At 32.1% G+C, this 21,374-nt stretch overlaps 1 protein-coding gene and 1 pseudogene across 2 annotated transcripts; both read right to left on the bottom strand.

Annotated features, from left to right (window-relative positions):
* Positions 1 to 3,370: 3,370 nt before the first annotated feature.
* On the bottom strand, positions 3,371 to 4,854 carry LOC105178054 (aspartic proteinase nepenthesin-1 pseudogene; annotated as a pseudogene). Its single transcript, XR_016067247.1, has one exon. The product of XR_016067247.1 is annotated as an aspartic proteinase nepenthesin-1 pseudogene (transcript).
* A 7,696-nt stretch (positions 4,855 to 12,550) lies between these two features.
* Positions 12,551 to 17,623, bottom strand: LOC105178055 (uncharacterized). Its single transcript, XM_011101401.3, has 4 exons — positions 17,283 to 17,623; positions 16,407 to 16,622; positions 15,090 to 15,309; positions 12,551 to 12,983 (listed from the first exon to the last, which is right to left on the bottom strand). The coding sequence occupies exons 1-4, from the start codon at positions 17,411 to 17,413 to the stop codon at positions 12,732 to 12,734; spliced, it is 819 nt and encodes a 272-aa protein (XP_011099703.1). The 5' UTR covers positions 17,414 to 17,623; the 3' UTR covers positions 12,551 to 12,731.
* Positions 17,624 to 21,374: the final 3,751 nt, after the last annotated feature.

Here is a 21,374-nt window from a genome sequence, read left to right as displayed (position 1 = left end):
AAGCAACGGGGCCAAGAGGGTAATGCTACTTGGAAACTCAATATGAGTAAAGCATACTATGGGGTTAAGTGGGCTTTCTCTGAGTAGGGTTCTTGTTAAGCTTGATTTCAATGACCTTCCGTTTCTCTAGTGTTTGGGCGTAATTTAACCCTTCTCTTTAATGCTTATTGGGGAATATTTATGACTATTGCATCATCAAAGGGGCATCCCACAAGGAGATCCGTGTATTTGTTTCTTCTTTGTGCTGAGTTTCTGGGCTTCATGATCCAAAAGGCAGAACAGCATGATATACTTAAGGGCATTTCGGTTAGCAGAAAAGCTCCAAATGTATCCCGTTTACTATTGGCAGACAATTAATTGACATGTTGTCAAGCTACGGAGGCGGCATTTGTGTGCATTAGAGATATTCTCGATTCTTATTCCTCTGTTTCAGGAAAACTTGGACAAATCTATGGTCGTGTTCAGCCGAAATGTGCATTTAGATGATGAAGAGAGCGTGGCAAGGCGATTTGTGGTGCAAATTAACACGAGGCATGTTGGAAAGAAGAAGTGCTATTCCAAGCTGCAGAGTTGGTCCTAATGAAATCACTACTCTTGCAATCCATTCTGACGTATGTCATGTCCTGCCTCCGGATTCCAGCCTCATTTTTTTAACGAAATAATGGCGGCTTTCTTCTGGGACAAGGAAGAGAAACACAAGGTTCACTGGTTGAGCTAGGGGCTGGGGTGGGTCTAGCCTGGCAAACTGTTTTCTTAGAAGGTGTGACGGCAGCGGACCATGCGGAAGTATCGGCAGCAGGAACAGAGATAGCAGTCCAAAAGAGGTTGTTTTTGAAGGAGATTGCTTATCGATCATCAGGAAACTACAACCTTCTCATTCTGGCACTGCAGTTCTAGACCCAATAATTAAAGATGTTCATTGTCTTATATATGCATTGCACGACTTTTATATCTCCTTGATTAGATGAGAAGGGAATCGACCAGCTCATATGCTAGCTCGATTGTCCTTTAATTTTAGTGCTGAGGGCTCTATGTTACTTCAAGGGCAGCTGTTGAAGCTGATTCCTTCCACATTTATAATGCAGTAAAGTGCATTTTCTTCTCAAACAAAAATTTATAACTATATACGTATAACAATCGAAAGTTTTATTCAAATTTAGTTTGAAGGATCGAATTTACAAATAAGAAATAATGTCATTAATAACAACATGATTCCGTGCAAATTATGCAGAATTCGTTGCTAATTAATTTAGCAGAAAAAAAATTTACTTGATAATTAGTTGGTTGTTGATTTAGCATATCGAATTTTTTTGTTCTTGACTTTGCTTGAAATTTTATTAATAATAATATTTGATAGTAGAATTTTGGAAAGAACTCCGATTTTTTTGCTAAGATTAGCTACCAAGTTTTGCAACATAAAGAAACACAGGCCTAACCAATTTTCTAAATAATTATACCATCTCCTAATCAACTTGAACTTATTTTTTTTAAAAACAATAACTAAAATGCCCCTTCTAGTCAACCGATCAAACTAGGTATATTAATACATAATATACTAAAATAATATAATTTATGTATTTTATATAAATTATATTAAAAATAATAAAATAAATACTTTATTTATTAAAAAGATATATTAAATTATTAATTTTAGAAAAATTATCCCTTTTTCCCCAACCACACGGTTATGCCCATGCTAACCCCGGTTTTATTAAAATATTTTTTTAATAAATAAATTATTTTATTTTATTCTTCTAATTAGATTTATATAAAATACATAAATTATTTTTTAATTTTTATTTTAGTAAAACTTAGTTATAAATAAAAATAGAGGACAACTAATCTTTTAATTTTAATAGTTTCAAATAATTTTTATAAATGTGATTATTTTTTAACTTAAACTTATAATCTATTTAACTAATTTTATTTATATATTAATTGAATATTTTAATTATTAATAAGTGCATTTTATATGGAGATTAATTCAATAAAAAAGTTTATAAAATAATTTAAATTTAAATTAAAAATTGGTTAAATAATAAAAAAGTATGGGGTCATATTACATAAATATTACTTTGACACTCCTTCTACCTTCTGATAATTACAGAAACACCCCTAAGGGCATTTTTGTCCTTTAAAAATTATTTTAAAAGTTGACCTAATCAACAAAGACATTTTTTAATTTTAAAAGCTGCAAGGGGTAGTTTCTGTAATTTTTTAAAATGCAAAAATAATTTGTATAAAGAAATAATAGGTGAGAAGTTGTAAATATAACTATCCTAAAAGATATATATTATAGGATTGATAAATTCGGGACAGAATCAAAAATTTGTCACACTTTAACCTAATCCAATTAGTTAGTTGAGATGAGAAAAAGAAAAGTATTTAAATTCAATTTGATGATTACGACGTAAAAATAATAGTAAATCAGTACTATTTATTTTAATTAGTTAAAATAAATAAAAATTAAAATTTTAACCATGGTTAATTATCATTGTTTGTGATATTAGTTATGATCAAAATATTCATCATAATTTATTAAATATGAGTCTCCTCCGCAAAAACAACGGCTAATAATTATTCTGCAGTCGTAGTTAAGCTCACAATATTAATCATAATTTTTTACTCATAAAAAAAAAGTTTAATTACATTTGCTGCTCCATATATTTGGGAATGTAGCAAAACAATGACTCCAAATTAATAGGGATGGCAAATAGTAACCCACAATTAATACTTTTTTGGTAATTGCAGGATCCCAGCCACCTAAATTTGAAAAGTGATCCAAATTTGTTGAGGTGGAAAAAGTTAGGGTTTTTTTATTTGGGTTTTTGCTGATTGAATCCCTTTTTAGTCTTTTTGTCACATAAATGCTTACATGCCCCTGCCACATAAGCAATAATATGAAAAAGAAAGGGTGGGGGGGGGGGGCGCTTTTTTATTTGGAAGTTTATTACCGACTGAATATTTCTTTTATCACCATGTGCCCCATAAGCGTTTAAATGAAAAAAAAAAGGTTAAATTGCATAAAAACAAACTTCGAATTTATATTTTATACCAACTGTCGTTACACGACATCTTTACGTGCATATAATAAATAATATCATTAGTAACAACACGAATTCCATGCCAAATATTGGAATTAGTTGCTGTTTTACATAAGCAATGAATTTAGCGAAAAAATATTTACTTGATAATTAATTCGTCGTTGATTTTAACATCGAATTTTTTGTTCCTGATTTTGCTTGAAATTTTATTAATTATAATATTTGTTAGTATAATTTTGGAAAGAATTTTTCAATTTTATTAGCAAGAGTAGCTAGTTACCAAGTTTTGCAAGATAAAAGAAAGAAACAGAAGAAACACACACACATAATCAATTATTTTGGCTCTTATTCTTTCATTTCATATATAATTTCCCTGTAGTATATGAAGCATCAGTTACATGCAACCATGATGATTCATATACCAAATACTCACAATATATCATCATCACACACATATCTCGTTTCAAACGATATAGTTTCTTCAGCAAGATCATAAATCACTAGCATATTCTGCTGCTGAAAATTGCCAAAGGTAGATGTCCAGGATGATCTCTCCATCACCAAGCACCCCGTATTGCTTGGAACATCAGTCAGGAAGTAGTTCTCCTCCGGCAGCTCCAAGTCCGCTGATCCCTCGAAATGAAACACGATTTTAGGCACCATGACGCTTTCAATCCCCGACGGGAGACTGAAGCAGATTTCCAAACTCTGTTCCTCCCCCCTCACCGCGGTCAGATTAATTTGACGGGTGAACTCGTCCTTCACTTGATCGAAAGCACTGTCATTCAAATACGTTAGCGTCGTCCCTGAGTCGATGACCATGCCCCCAGAGCCATCCGGTTTGATTGGATTGTTGATGGGAATCAGAGTTTCACCAACACTGATCCCTTGTAGGGAAACATAGTAAGACGTTGGCACTAAAGGGTTCTGGATCAAAGGGGTGGTAATTTTAACATTTCCACTCCTCCTGCCCGCTTGAGACCCCATCAGTAGATTTCCAGTTGCATTGGCATCGCCTAATGCCGGTAGGCAGTACGAGAACTTGGGCTCTTGGAGCTGCGTAACAAGCGACAATGCTCCACGCCCCAGGCCGACGATCCCTGCCGACCCGTTAAAATTCCCACTGTTTTCGAACCCGCAACCAAACACAATGTTTGGAACCGGAACATCTTCGAAGGTGAAGGTTTCAGTGGCCAGGAAACCATAGGTGTAAGAACCATCGGCGTACCCGTAGAAATACTCGCAATTTCCCTGATTGCAAATTGCAATGGAACTCTCCGTGCAGAGGTTACTAGAGCAGTCGACCTTTAAGAAAGTAGACGAGTTCTTGGGGTCGAAAATCGGGGTTGGCTGGTCGAAACACTGCCGGCAGGGCTGGCATTGAGTCCAGGTGAGGTCGCTACCGGTATCAAGAATTGCAGGATAGGATAGTGGTGGGGTTCCGATGGACAAGTCCATTAGATAATCACCGTCGCCGGGATGAATGGGGGCCTGAATGTCGACGTTTGATGTCTTTGCATGGACCCTTTCAATCCTCTTTCTTGCACGTTTAATTGCACGTTCTAGAAGCTCGAATCGTGTGAAGTTTCCACCTGAATCGACGTGTTTTAATGTGGCCTGGAGGCCGGTTTTGATGGGGTTGGGATGGTGGAATACTGTGTGCCTGGTAGTGGAAAGAGTTGGGGGAAGTAACAGGGATAGGAAGGGGAGAAGCAGAGTTAGTGCCGCCATGGAAGACAATGAAATGTGTGGAGAAGACATTGAATGTTTGTTGATAGTAAGTTGAGGGATACGTAGAAAGGGTTACAATGTGTTGAATATATAGAGAGAAGGGAATATGGGAAAAGGTGATGGACTACTCTTCATGGAACAAAAACTTGGTCTAAGGTGAAAACTTTAAAATTGCTTTCAAAGGGAAATGATTTGAATTATTTTAAATTAATTCTACATCACAAAAAAAAAAAATAGATAAATTATTCTCTACATAGAAAAGATCACCGCATAAATTGTAATTTTTAATCTTGTAAATTAATTTATATAAGATAATAAATGTCAATCCTTAACAGGGTTAAAATTATAATTTAATTGGATCATGTGCAAGTTATATGCAATTTTCGAAGAAATTAGTCGGAAAATGATTAAAATTGCTAAAATTTTAAAATTATAGGACTAAATTGCAAAAATTAATTCGTACAGGATCAATAATGCCAACCCCTTAATCCCCAAGTTACAGTATTAGAATTGCAATTTAATTGGGTCCTACAAAATCACATGCAATTGGACTAAAATTGCCAAAATTTTAAAATTACAGGACTAAATTATAAAAAACAATTCGGATAGGACAAAAATTGCCTCCTGTCCTAAATTACAGGGCACTTGACAATGGGGTAAATTATATTTTTTGGTCCCATAAGTGGACCTATTTCAATTTTAGTCTCACACTTAGGCCAATTAGCACATTTAGTCCCATATGTGGATTTTTTTTTCAATTTCAGGACCAAATGAGGAATTCCGTTAAAAAATTGAGGCTAGTGTCAAGTTTTTAACGGAATCCCCCCTTTGGTCCTGAAATTGAAAAAAAAATCCACTTATGGGACAAAAAATGTAATTTACCCTTTTAAATGATATTAAAATATGAATTTTGATTTATATTATCTAAAAACAAGCTTAATCAACAATTTAGTACATTTTAATAATTTTTTGTTAATAAATATTTAATAGAATTCATATGAATTTTATGGTTACATTAATTTCAATCCATTACAACAAAATGCATTTATTCACTATATATTAGAACTCTTAGACCATATCTCAAATTTTAGTTTGTAGATGATATTAAAATATGGTATTAGTTTATATTATCTAAAAAATATTAATCAACAATTTAATACATTTTGATTGGACCGCATGTTTTCATGGCCGTCAATTTTCTTTCATCGTATTGCTTCTTTTTGTCTTCTTGTGAATATTTTCTTTCTGGTTCTTATTTAAATTTTTGAATAATGTATTCCATATGGTACAATAGTCCATATTTTTTTAAATTCAAATATATTAGAAAAAAAATTAATTGAGCTCGAGTTTGATACGAGCTCGTCCGAGAGCTCGTTTGTGAACTGAGCTCAGATTCCTGGTCGAACTTGACTTATTTACACCACTATATATAATACACGTACGAAAATGACGTTAATGTATCCGTCACCAACAAATAATAGTTGCAAATGAATTGAATCCAGTAAATGAAACTAAATCAAACTTGAAATATTTGTTAATATATTTTGATTATTAATTAATTCGAACATAAAGTGACTTTTATTCAAGCTACCTCAGTATAATTCTATTTATAGTTCATAATGTTGTTCTTACAATATTCTTCCATGTTACTTTCTTATGTGTTTGTTTCGAAAGGTCAAATTTATCACATATGTGTGCATTTATTGCAAGTTAAATAATATTTATAAGCTATTCTTATAATTGTGAAAATATACCTCCTTATATGTATTAACGTGTGAAGACGTATGAGGGTAATTTAGTCACAAAAAGATTTATTTGATCGAAAATAAGTCAATTGGAAAAAAATATAAATTTTTGTTTAAAAAAAATGTTAGTTATCAGCAACTTTGGTGAATTTTAACTAATTGAGGGACTTATTTATTAGACAGAAGCAAAGTTCAGGGGTGCTATATATAATTTTCTAAATCATAAAAAATTTATGTATAATTAAACTAAATTTTAGGAGAGAGGTGTAATTACCCCTAAATTATATGTTATGTTCATTTTAAATTTTGGGCATGACTCCATTGTTGAATCATTCAGTAAATGTTACTGAAAACGGCGCAGGTGCACACAAGGCAGCGCCCGCGGGCACGGCCAGGTCCCATTATTGAATCCTAATATAATACGTAAATTAAAAAATACATATTAAATCCTACTTGGCCATTATATTATTTTTTAATAATGACTAATTACTATTATTAAAAGAGAAAAATAATAAATATTAATTAATTATAATTGTACAATGATTATTAATCGTTATTTCTATAAGTGAGGTCAAAACATTAATCAAATATAAAAATTATAGCAAATATTTCGGTTATATTTGAAACTATAATAAATATTTATTACATGTGATTAAAATTTAATTTTTTATTTCGAATTAAATTAATTATAATAATAATATAATTTATTAGAATCTTTAAGTTATGATTGTTGATCACACTTATAACTAATTCAATTAATTACTTGAGTTGAGAAAAGAAAAGTATTTTAATTCATTTGATAGTTACAACTTAAAAATAATAGTAGATCAGTATTATTTACTGTGATCAGACAAAATAAGTGGTAATTGAAGTTTTGATCACGATTAAATTTCTGTTGTAATTTTAGGTATGACCAAAATATTTATCATAATTTTTAAAATATGAGCCTGACATGCAAAAACAACAGCTAACAACCGTTATACAGTCGTAATTAATTGATATTTTCCATATTTTGTTACTTATAGAAAAGAAGCCTTAATTGCGTTACTGTCCTTATGTTTGGGGAAGTAGCAAAACAACGACTCCAAATTAATAGGAGCGGCAAACAGTAACACACAATTAATATTTTTTTGCAATTACAGGACTCTAGCCATTGAAATTTAAAAAGTGATTGGAATTTGTTGAGGCGGACAAAATGAGAATTTTTTTTATTTCGGGCTTTTGCTGACCGGATTTTTTTTTATTACTTTTCTGCCACATAAGCAATTACATGAAGAAAAAAAGGGGAAACACTTTTTTATTTGGGAGCTTTTTACTAACTGGATAATTTTTTTTTTATCTCTCATCTGCCACATAAGTGTTTACAGAAAAAAAAGAAAAAAAAAAGTTATATTGCATAAAGCAAACTTCAAATTTATATGTTACACTAACTGTCATGACACGACGTTCCTGCGTACATATCATAAACAATCTTACACTCTTTAAAAATATATTATAAAAATAGAACAAAATATATAATCTAATACATTATTTCAAGAAAAAAAAAAATTAATTTAAATGTATTACGGACATAATAAAAAAAGTATAAATACATAAATAAAGTTATTATAATTTTTTTTATAAAAGTATAAAATAAAGTTCGACGGTCACACAACAAAATATAAAAATTTTATAAATAATAATAAATTATAAAAAATAAAATGACTATTTTATAATATATAAATTTAAGTAAAAAAACTAACCTCTACCCCAACCATACCCTTGCCGCCGCCCCCAAAAAAAAGGGCAACGGCGCCCGTAGAGGCTGATGACGACAACGCCCAGTTGCTCGGGGTTAACGTTGTCGCCCCCGCTGTGTGGCCCTCCTTCCCCTCGGTGGAGAGAGAAAGAGATTTTTTTTTTAATTTATACTATTTTTTGAAAATTTATATTATATAATAACTATTTTATAATTTATAATTATATAGAATTATTTTTTCCAAGTCAATATTTAGGTGGTAGGTATTTTTAAAGTCTACACAGTCAGCAAAATCTTCAATTTAAAAAATTTTAAATTTGTACACATAAAATTTCAATCACATTAAAAAATTTTGGTGGTCGGAATTCTGTGATTGTCAAAAAGAAAATTAACGACGGACTACTATTTGCTACCCATATATTAAGAGTTTTTGTTTGTCATCTTCTTATACTACAAATAGCGATTAATGACACCGCAATATCAATTTTTAATATAACATTTAAATAATAATTATAATTACCTTTTTTATTACAAAAGTGACTCCACATCATTTTAAACCACTACACCAATTCTCTTATCGTGTTGATAATCTATACTAATATATATCTATACTATTATAAAGGAAAGAGGGTTTATACACACTCAAAGGGTTTCATATATATATATATATATATAAAGATCTCACTGGCAGTTAGTGAAATCGCCACATATTTTTTAATACTAAATATGGCGGAACGCAATACGTGTGCGTAATTTTTAGTAATACTTCTATTTTATTGAAGCTCATAAGTTCTTCTTTCATATTAAAATTTATTATTGCCTTACAACCTCGCATACAAAAATCATCTGATAACTTTTTTTAATTCATTAATTATCAATACATAATTTTGCTCAGATTAAATTAAAAATTGACACTTTGTTATATTGATAAGAATGATTACATATACATGCAAAATAAATACTAATATATTATTTCAAAAATTAACAATAAACTTAAACAAAATAGGAGTGAATTTAAATTTTTTTAGTACATATAATTGCACAGAATTTTGGTTTATATATATTATTTTTATTTGTAATATATTTTAAAATATGAATAATTATATTTTATTATATGCACACAGAGAAAAACGTGACACGACATATAGTTAAGTATTAACAAAAAATAATACATCTTATAAGGCCAAATTATAAATTTATTTTCATAGACATGTTTCTTCCCTATATATATTTGCATAATTTAGGAACAAAACTGAATAATTAATTAATAATAGTGACAGCGTTGAATAAATCCTAATACTATGAATTTATTTCAAGAAAAATTTACCAATAGGGTTGCAGTTCCACATATATAATTCAATATATAGTGAAAGCAACAGTAACTTAATTTAATTTTATGAAAACAACAAGCAGTCTAATTTCGTTTGGAAGTTAAAATTGACACACATGATTGATTAATATCAAATGAGATCCATCCAATCTTGGAAATTTGTTCTATTATTATATAGCAATAATCTGAAATTATTATATTCTCGTCATGTTTAAAATTAAAATTTATTTAGTAGTATACCGAGGCACGTATAGGGTCATTTATCAATGATGGTTTAAGCTATTAAGACTAAAGTTGAGGTCCCATGAACCAATTCAAGATAATGGATTTGAGTCGCACCAGACGTGTGAGTATATGTCTCATTTTCTGTAAGTGTTTATCTCAACTTTATGCGAGTTATTATAATTTATTGTTGTTATTAGTTAAATTAATGTATTATTGAATCCATGTAATTTGTTATTATTTTTTAGTCATATTGATATATTGATTGAATCGATGTATTATTTAAAAAAAAATATATATGGGGTCATTTGCAACTTCCCCTCCCACCCCCACCCCCCCCAAAAAAAACTTTTAAGGAAAAAAACATTAAAAAGAAAAAAATGGAGAAAATTTTCATAAAATTCAATATGATAAACAACTTCATATTACAAGTCAAATGTAATGTTGGCACCTGTAGAAATACACATTTACCTGATGGTGGCGCCAATAGAAATACATACGATTTTTTTCTTTTTATATCTTTTTTGGTTTTGATTTTGCCTCTTTTTATACAATAGGAGCGTATTTGGTATTATTGTGAAGTATTACTCTTTCATGTTTTTCTTCATATAGGTTGTTGGAGGTCGATCTCTTCATCGGTGTCGGTGGGGTTTTTTGCTTTCCTCATCCGGGTTTTTTCCCCAATCTTTGTTACGTTCTATTAATTTTGTGGTTATGTTGAAACTTTTTATCTGTAAATTGAAGTTTAAACTTTTTTTATTTGATTTAGGAAATTCACACACTTGATGTTACAAAAAGCTCTCTGCTTTCTGGTTTGATTTTACTTTGTAATATAAAATTGTTTATCTCCAAATGAGATATCAGATTTTCTTGAATTTTCTCCAATTTTTTCAAAATTTGTTTTATTTTTCTAAAGATCGGAGGCAAAATACAAATGATCCCGATACGTTGATAGCATCATCAATTAACCTTTAAATGAAATTATCCATAGTTATGCTAATTGCGTAGCATCTGAATTAATTAGCACACCATCGTCTTTTTTTACCAATTTTAAATCAATCACATGTGGAATAATTGAGTTTGTGATTAGGACAAACGAAGAAAAAGCAAAACTTGTCGTAGGTTAGCACCTACATAAATTGTGAGGTTTAGGGCAGTTGGTGTGCGTGTTTATTTCAAGCATGGAGTGGCTTTTCATGGTACTTTTAAGACAATTCTAGTACATAGCTACATTTGAGCAAATTTCACTAATTATGTGATAAATTGATTTGTATGAATTGTTTCATTTTTATTTTTTTTTCTAGAAATAAACTATTCACATGTCAAATATTAAACCTACTTACTTTGTAGAATTTATAGGGTCTGGACTACTTGTTATTTTTATTTCGTAAATTTGATGTAAAGTTGTAAGATTAATCAACTGTTTATCTTGATTGAATGCGGATTGGAGTTAAATTATTATTGAGTTTGAAACTCGAGTTTGTCAAGATTAAAACTTTTTTTTTTTAAAAAAAAAGTTAAGGTAGAGTCCAAATATTGGTGTATTTGTTGGTTCACAATTTACTTTAAAAGACATTGAAAAGGCCAATGAGGGTCATGTGTTCGAACTCACCTTATGTGTGGGATGTTGTTTTTACTAAAAAGTATGTATATCATTTATACTGTAATAGTAGATGTGTTGTTTCTACTGTAATAATAGGTGTTGTTAGATTCGGTTTATTCGATATTATTCATCAGATTATGTTGTTATAATTATCTTTGTTAGATGTTGATATCCGATAGCAATGATTATAATCAATTTATTTCAACTAATATTCAATTATTTAAATGTAAGGGTAAGTTATAGCTACCTTTATTGAGATTTGACATAGTTATAAATACATTCCCATTATTAAAAGCCTACAAAATACTCTCTTCAAATGAAAATTATTTATGCAACCCCTATACTATGATGTGGACATTACTAATTTATCCTTACTGAACTTTTCTAAAGCATAATAAAGAATATTTAAAAGAATATAAAAAAGTTTGAGAATTGGTAAAATACATAATTGGGATATTAGCCAATTAAAATATTTCAGAAATTTTTTAAAAATATATAAAATTATTATTTATAATTTGAAAGGACATTTTGATGAGTTAATCACAAAATTAAATGAAAACCCGGTGAATGTTAACAAAATGAACTCGTTGTTAGACAAATCTTTAAATCATGAGAATATTCGTAGATTTTCGAACAATAAAATGTATTTATAATTACATCGAATCTCAAAAGAGGTGGCTGTAATTTGCTCTAAATTTAAACTAATTCCACCATCATATACTATAATAAATTCTCTTATTGGGGATTTTGGATATAACCTTTTAATTATGGTTGGTTAATTATTATGATCAAATGTAAACAATAACAGCTATTGATCATTGCTTCGCCCACGACTCAGCTATTGATTGTTGTTTCAACTCACGACGCCAATATAAATGTTTTTCGTCGTATTAAGTGTAGACAAACCAATATAAACTTCCAGATCATGTTAATGATGTGAAAACTGCAGAATTAACGAGGTCCTTTAGAACTCTAGCTCCAAATGAGTATTTATTTGTTGATCATGGGGTATAATCATCTCAGGACCTTCCATCAAACGACTTGACCCAAAAGAGTGGAACTCTCTTTTACCCCTCTTAGTGAGGGAATATTGTTACATAGATAGGCAGACAAAAATACCCGACAAAGAGACCAATCTTGCTAACATGTCATTTGCAAATAATGAAATGAAACTGTTGAAAAGTTTAAATTGATACAACTGATTGGCATATTTTCAATGAAAGATTGGGTAGCCAATAAGTGGAACCAAAATGTAGGTTGCAGATATCCAAGATCAGTTAGGCTTACAACGATCCTCAGAGGAATTGAGACAACTCGTCTACAGACCAACCATTTTTTGCCTAGACTTGTTCTTACCCAGTAATATCTGATTTGCGCGCTCTTCCTCCTCTTCGATTCTTCTCCTTCGAGCAGCCTCTTCCTTTTGTCTTTGAATCAATTCCAGCTCCCGCAGTCTTTCTTCCTCTTTTCGCTGCAGCTCCAGAGCTTCTCTCCTCTGAGCCTCTTCTACCCTCCTCCGGTTCTCTTCAAGCATCTTATCAAGCTCTTCTCTCTCCTTCCGAGCTTGTTCCTATTATGTGATTACGGAAACAGTTTGGTTTATATCAAATATTACACAGAACCAACAAAGAAGGAGAAGCAACTGAATAGCTGATTGGATTAGGTGTAGGTCCTAAACAGCAACATAGTAGAAGCCTTCATTAATTGCTGTAGACTTGAATGGATAGACAATAAACACATAAAGAACATGGGGTTAACTACACTTATCTCCCATCTGAAAGAAGCTAAACTACGAACTGATTCCATCCATATTTCATAAAACACAGACCTTCCTTATAAGTTTACTCCAGCAGAAAACCCAAACAGAATTCATAGAAAATTCAAATCCTTAAATGCAAATGTCAGTTTTTTGGCCCCCAATTACAAAAATAATATCTGGAATCTGGATTTTGGACGTAAGCTTTAGAATAGACTAAATCCCCATTTTTGTTACTTTGCCAACATCCAAAGAGGCATAACTCTACTAAACCAGAGGCCAAATATTCACCACCACAATCCCTCCTCTTTCTCTCCATCTCTACCTCTCTCTCTCTTGTTCCCTTTCCGTCACCACCATCACCGCCACCTCTTCCTCCACGGTTTCACCCATCTCCTCATCTCCCCGCATCCCCTTATCTCTCTACCCTTACCCATAGTTGTTAAAGGTGCGTGACACATCATCACACAAAGGTGCCTGAAGCCATGGCGCACGCCTTTTTTAAAGACTCGACATATTTGCATAAATAAATTATATATTCAGACATCAATATCTTTAACATTAGTATTACACAAACAATTAAATATAAACACTAGAAACTATATTAACCATTATACCATAAAAAAAGATAAGTAAAACAACTAGTTAGGAATTTTCTCTTCATATTTTGTTTTTCTTTTCTATTTTCTTTTGCTTTCTTTAAAAAAGTAAGTTAAAAAGCTGGCTTGAGCAAGCCTAGCCTCATCGAAAACTGGGCGAAGCCCAACCTTTAAAAGGCTAGGCTTATAGCGCTCTGGGGCGCCATAGAAAAATGGCAATCCATTTCTGCGCCCGGAGCAAGCCCCGAGCCGTTTTTATGGTCTTGCACCATGGCGAGCCTTTTATAAGTATGCCCCCACCTTGCTCCTTTCACCATCACATTCACCGTCCCTTCTTTACCTAACTTGTTATCTCTCTCCCTTTTGTCCCCTGCCTACCTCGGTATTTTCACTCTCAAGAAAATGTCATGAGAGAAGAAAACAAAAACCTAGAATTGAAAATGAAAAATAGGATAAAGAAAAGAATTTTTATATGTAGATTAAGGATATATATTCTGTCAAGGTATTTCTCTTTATAAGTATTTCCTACAAAAATATAAAGGTACTCGAACTAGTTATGTCTTGAATAAATGCAAAATTGATTGTCAATAACATTTTTTAGAATGAGCCAAATGCAACCACCAATTGTCAGTTCTCTTGTAACGACTCACTTTTTTTATCCAACACTTATACTTTTGGAAGAACATTCTATTACATTTTTCCTCCTTTACGATCTTATATTCTTATTTTATATTCAAACCTCCTGTAAATTTCAAGTTTAACAAAATTATATGAATCCACAAAATATGATGACAGTTGCATCACAGGCAAAACAAGAAGTATAATATTTTATTTTTTTTTACTCACTTCGTAATTAACCATCCAAAACTATTGTAGCAAGGAAGTCGCGAAAATGTGGTCAATATAGATAGGAGGTTTCTGTAATTATGAAAGACACAAGAGAGGAGTAGGTCATTCAGCTAATTCAGATGGGGTAAAGTGTAACTAATCCAAGACTACTTTTTACACAGGAGAGCATCCCCTGCAACCATGTAAGGGGAACTGAAACAAAGCAGGGCAGTGTTTACCAGAATTAATTCAACCAAGTAAAAAGCAAAGCAGGGCAGTGTTTTCATCAAAATCACACGATACGAACAAGGATAACTATCTGACAAGTTCTAAGACAAAGTCACGGATTCTGTTCTACCATTATAATAGCTTCAAAAAGACAACATTGTCTGTTTGAGGAAAAAGAGAAATTTGGCGAGACGGATACAGCATGGTCGCATGACTTGTTCAAACTGGAAGATAAAAAAGTTATATTAGCAACCAAAGGACTTACTTCTTTTTGCCTTGCTTCAGCAAGAGCATCTTCCTTTTCTTTTTCAAGTTGAGCTTCAACATCATCAAACAGCTTCTTCCGAGCTTCTTCTACTTGCCTTTCAATTTCTACCCTAACTTCTTCAGAACCCAATTTCTCCTCAACTCTTTTCCGAATTTCCTCCTCTAATCTCCTTGCAGTCTCTTCTTCTAATTGTTTAAGCTCTGCCTCATGCTGCAGTCTAGAAGCACAGTTACTCGTTAAATTACTAATGATACCTCATAGAAAGAGAAACTTCCAAAAAGTGGAGCCCTCTTAAAGTTGAGAAAAACATGGAGAAAGCATCAAACAGCAATTAAGTATGTTCTTTTAACCTCCTTCGATGGTCTCCCTAAGTCCCAAGAACGTAGAAAGCTGAGAAGCAACTAAGGTCACAAGAACCCACAAAAGTTAGATGCGCAGAATACTTCTCCTATAGCAGATTTAGACATGTCAAGGCCTCTGAAATGTCCACAGTTAACCACAAAAAGATACTTCGACTTAAAATTGTCCAAGACTCATCTATATTATCATGTTGAAGACAAACTGGAAAGATAAGAAGAAAAGCAGCATAGAGGCAACCACTACAGCATATTACCTAACATGCTTATAAGCGAAACCAAATGGATACACCCTTCATCCTACAAGGGATGTCCCATATTCTATTTCTAATTGTCCCAACAAATTGTACTGTTTTTCCAAAAACTAGTTATTTATTCTGGTATGTGACCATTCTATCCATCAATTGTAATTTAAATAAATCAAACTAAATCATTCTCACCATAATACAGTTAAACATATAAATTTTGTATGGTTAGGTGCCAACAGATATAATTGAATTGACAAACATGCCATTCTCCAAGAGAATTCTTTATTTAGCTTTCAATCCGAATAAAAAATTATTGAATAAATAAAAGAAGGGTCATTTTGAATGAATCAGACACAAAACCAACTTATGTTATACCCAAAAACAGAATGAAGTAAGTAATAAGACAAGTGGCCAGATTATATGGTCTCATTGTTTTCTGAATCAAGTGAAAGAGATCATATATATCAGTGCTACGTCGTATAAGATCTCAAGGTTAAACTATCTCAAACATACAGCTCCAACCGTGACAACTCCACATTTGATCACCATGAGGAAGGTATCGAGAGAAACAAATAAAAATTTCACATAAACTCTGAGACATTGAAGCCAACACATTATAGAGCAGTCCCTTAAATTTAACTCATTGCCAATGCCAACACAATATGATCAAAATATGTTATATGCGAGGCACAGAGAGGAGCTTGTTTTACCTTTTCTTTTCTTCTTCTTCCTTTTTGAGTTTTCCATTGGCAAGCTTGCGATCTACTGATGTTGAACTCGGACTACGGGATTTTGACGAAAGAGATGAAGAACTTCGGCTTCTACGTCTCCTGTGCCGCCTTGGTGTTGGGGAACGGCTCTTCCTGCGCCTCAAAGCTGGAGAACGACTTCTTCGTCGACGTGGCGTACCAGAACGACTTCTTCGCCTGCAATGCAAAGATTTACTACAGGAAAAGACATTGTTTGGAATATCATAGCAATATAAAGATTGATGCATCTCAATATAATGAGAAAAATAAATTGGGTTGCTATAGCCTTTTCCATTGCTGTTCTCTTTTATCATATCCAAATTTGACAAGTTGCAAACTTTATTTAGAAGTCCAAATTGAGCTTCTAGCACCTTTCTTCTATCTATTTCTAAGCACGATGTAACTTTTCCTAATAAAGAAAGCAATGAAACAAATTATCATTTCCTATAGAGCACCTTTCTTGCTCTAACAATTTGCATATCAAAACAGACTGCAGTATGAAACCAATCTCTAATATTTTGGCTGTATTCCCCATTTCCTTTCACGATTACTATTCACACAACTTCAGAACCTTAATACTTGTGAACTGTTCAACAAATTATTAAGACCAAAAACTTTCAGAAAATTAACTAAACTATTCGCAATCGCACTAAAAAATAATGAAATTAATAGGTCATATCAGGGACAGAATGACTAACAACAAGAATATATATACAAGATAACAACATTAAAATTTGCAGCTAGCGATATAAAACTTCCGCAGACATTCCGAAAAAGTTATTGCATTTGAAGAACGAACAAGTAACAATAATTAGGGGAGGGTATCAATAAAGCGACCTGCTGTGAGGGGAACGCGTACGGTCACGGCGGGAAGTACGGCGGCTGGAGTAGCGGTGGCTGGTGGGTGAGCGAGACCGGGAGTATCGCCTCCGCGAATACGACGGGGACCTCGATATACTCCGGGGCATAGCTTTTCTTCAAAATACCCCCAAAACATAAAACTGCATACTTCAGCTGCAAATAGTTGGAGAGGACAAGCCTGATAGGAGAATTACTGATGCATTAGTGTCGACATTGAAGTCGCACTTCTCTATTTGTCAGCAACGGGTTCACGGTGTTGTCACGACTTTAGTGGAGCCAGGAATGGAATGGATCGATTGGCAGCAAGGACGCCGGCGTGCTGGCCAAAGTATAAATAATTTGTAGGGAATTACAGTGGCAACTTACATAAATAAAAAAATTATAATTATAGTCCCTCGCAAGTATTAGTGTAATATTTTTTAAGAGTTGTTTTTGTTGTCTTTAAATAAGGGATAACATATGTAATTGCAATTACAACTATAGTGTTTAGAAGGTATAGCTGTAATTTTATAAAATGTATAGGGCATTTGTATATTTTGACCTAATTTTAGAGGGTGCTGATGTAATTTACCTTGATATTTAGTAACTATTATACTTTTTAGGGATAATTACACTCCCCTCCCCTTAATTTTTTGTAATTATATGTAAATCCTCTATCTTTTGAAAAATTACATCTATCACATCTGAGGTTTGTTTTCGTCTAATAAAAAAGTTCTTCCATCAGTCAGAATTCACAAAAATTGCTGATATTAACAAAAAATCATAATAAAATATATATTAAACCCCAATTGACCTATTACTAATTTATCGCAAGTCAAATAATTTTTTTTATGATCGAATTACCCTAAAATATTTTCACGCATTAATGCATGTGAAGAATTATATCTTCATCGATATAAGGTTAATTTAGTCCAAAAAAATTATTTGACCTATAATAAATCAGTAGTCAGTCAATCAAAAGTAAATAGCAATTCGATTTAGTTTTTTGTTAACGCCACTAAATTCAATGAATTTTAACTAAAAGAGTGACTTATTTAGTGGACAGAAACAAATCTCAGATGTGTTACATGTGATTCCCAAACCACATGAGTCTACGTATAATTATACAAAAAATCAGGGGAATTGAGTGTAATTATCCCTACTTTTTATCTTAAACTGTTAATTATATCTTTAACTTAAACTTAATGAGGTTATCAACAAGTTATTAATCTAGTTCTAAGCGAGTCGAAATTTAAGATAGATTATTGAGTTTAATTCTTTTGCTCGTACTCCAAGCAACATTAGTTTTATCTTATCAAAATCTTAAAGTTACATTTGTTTGAAGGGAGTTTTTTTTTTAGTGGGTTTTTTGAATAAATTAATTATAATTATGAATATCAAATATCTAATGATAATCGACAATTATAATAATATACACTAATAAATATAAGATAATTATATATGATCAATGCCTATTATTAAAGTAGAACAATACATATTATTAAAGTAAAATATCATACACATATTAGTGGGATTCGAAACCATGACTTTAGAGTTATAAAACCTCAACTTTATCAATTAAACTAGACCTCATTAACTGTTTAAAATGAATTATATGTTTCAAGTATCACCCAACTTTAGGCAATTGCTAGATTAGCATTGTGATAGATCGATTAGTTCGGACACTTGACCAATATGAAATAAACTTGCCAAATTGCAATGGCAACTTTGTTAAATTTGTATCGAGTTTAGGAAATGTTGCGGCTTTCACTTAACCTCGAGGGTATAGTGGGCAATAATGACAAACCCTCGCTATACATCAGGTGATATTTATCGTGAATTGTATGCTATGGATATTTAAGAATAGTCGGATCACAAAACTTGCCACAATAAATATATGGCAAAATTTCACTTTTGGTCCCACTAAATAGGGTCATTCTCACTTTTGGTCCCGCGCTTTAGATGCTCAACACTTATAGTCCCAAAACCCTAATTTTTTAACACTTTTAGTCCCACACCGTTAAAAACTGACGGAAACGGCACGTGACACGTCACGTGCCTTAGTCAGCTGGTATGGTCCATGTTGGTCGACGGTAAAATATCACTTTTGGTCCCACTAGATAGCGTTATTCTCACTTTTGGTCCCACTAGATGTTGGTCAACGGTATAATATTTTTTATAATTAAAATTATTATTTAATATGATATATAGAATTTTATGTTATATTTTAATATATATTTGTATTACGTTAATATTTTTTAAATTGACAAGTAATTCACTTATGATTCTTTATTATTTATAAATTTATGTCAAAATTTGGTAATTCTTATGAATTAATCTAAAAATCATAATAATAATAATAATAATAATAATAATAATAATAATAATAACGAAAATAATAATAATGATGATGATGATGGTTGAACAATTCTAATTATTATTTTCATTAGATATATAATGAGATTATAAAGTTTAATCAATTATTCGATATCTTAAAATTTGGTCACCTGATTCATACGAAATTTAAATATATACAAGATTGTGTCTATTAGATCATATCAGACGGTATGATTTAAAATCACATGGCCTGATTCAACGATACACCGTCTTGAATGATTACTCTTATGTTTCGATATCAGATGGTTTGGGTGTATTTTTAGCATCTTGTTTAATTTTTTTTATTGGGTTTGAGTGTGTTTTCAGGGGACAATGATTTGCTTATTTCTTGTTGTTGTTGTTTGGTTTTATAAAAGAGTTGTAATGTTGTATGGAAGATCATTATCGATTAGCAAAATTTCTGAAAAATTTTGTATGTAATGTTTTAAAATTCTTCTGCTTCCCACCTCTATTCTTCTGCAATTTCTGGAACAAAATCGAGCTCGAGCTCGAGCTCGAGAACTCGAAAATAATGTATCGAGCTTGAGCTCGAGCTCAACCTCAGTGAGCTCGTCGAGCTCGAGCTCAAACAAAGAACCCTCTCACACTCAGTTTCTTTTTCCTTCCCAGCCTCATTCATGGGGGCTCTTAGGCCTCTCTGTCTCTCTGCATTTTATCATACCAGTAGTATTTGTCTGAGAAGTTGCAAGATTTGGTCCAGAGGATGACTCAATGAACACAGCTCAAACAAAGAACCCTCTCACACTCAATTTCTTTTTCCTTCCCAGCCTCATTCATGGCGGCTCTTAGGCCTCTCTGTCTCTCTGCATTTGCATTCTTCTCACTCTCACTCACTCTGCTTCAGATGTTGAGTTGCTTTTGATGAAGATTAAGCTTTCACTGTAAGGAACCGCCGAGAACTTGCCGTTGTTGTCCTGGAATGTCTCAGTCCCACTCTCTATTAGGATTTTGGGACTACAAGTGTTGAAAACGTAAAGCGTGGGACCAAAAGTGAGAATGACCCTATCTAGTGGGACCAAAAGTGATATTTTGCCGTTGACCAACATGTACCATACCAGTTGACTAACAGCACGTGCAAGTCACGTGCTGTTTCCGTCAGTTTTTAACGGCGTGGGACTAAAAGTGTTAAAAAATTAGAATTTTGGGACTACAAGTGTTGAGCACCTAAAGCGGGGGACCAAAAGTGAGAATGACCCTATTTAGTGGGACCAAAAGTGAAATTTTGCCTAAATATATATATATATATATATATTGTGTTTATTCTATAGAAATAGTAGGCGTTATGGGCGTAAATGAGTCGAGTTTGATAAAAAAATTATGAAGCTCGAGCTCAAACGTATAATTTTGAACTCGAGCTTCTTTTTTAAGTTTATCATTAAAATAAAAATTATTTTAGAATTTTTATTTATTATGTTATGTTGACAAGCTTAAATTATTTTTAACAAAAATATATTCTTAATTTTCTTCAATTATTAGATAATTTAAAAAATTAATAATTAATATAAAATAAAATTTACTATGAACTTACTAACTTGTTGATTAAACTTATTTTTGTATAGAGACTGAATATATAAATAAAACTAACATATTTTATATTTCACAAAAATGAACTCAAAGCCGAGGTTGCATCACGTGCCGTTTGCGTGATATCCCAATATATATAAACTCCCAACTGTGGTGAAACTGGCGGGA

Source organism: Sesamum indicum, linkage group LG9 (assembly GCF_026168435.1).
Source record: "Sesamum indicum cultivar Baizhima isolate 11 linkage group LG9, ASM2616843v1, whole genome shotgun sequence".
Classification (NCBI taxonomy): Eukaryota; Viridiplantae; Streptophyta; class Magnoliopsida; order Lamiales; family Pedaliaceae; genus Sesamum; species Sesamum indicum.
Note: the sequence above shows the minus strand (reverse complement) of the source record. Positions and strands in the feature narration are given on the sequence as shown.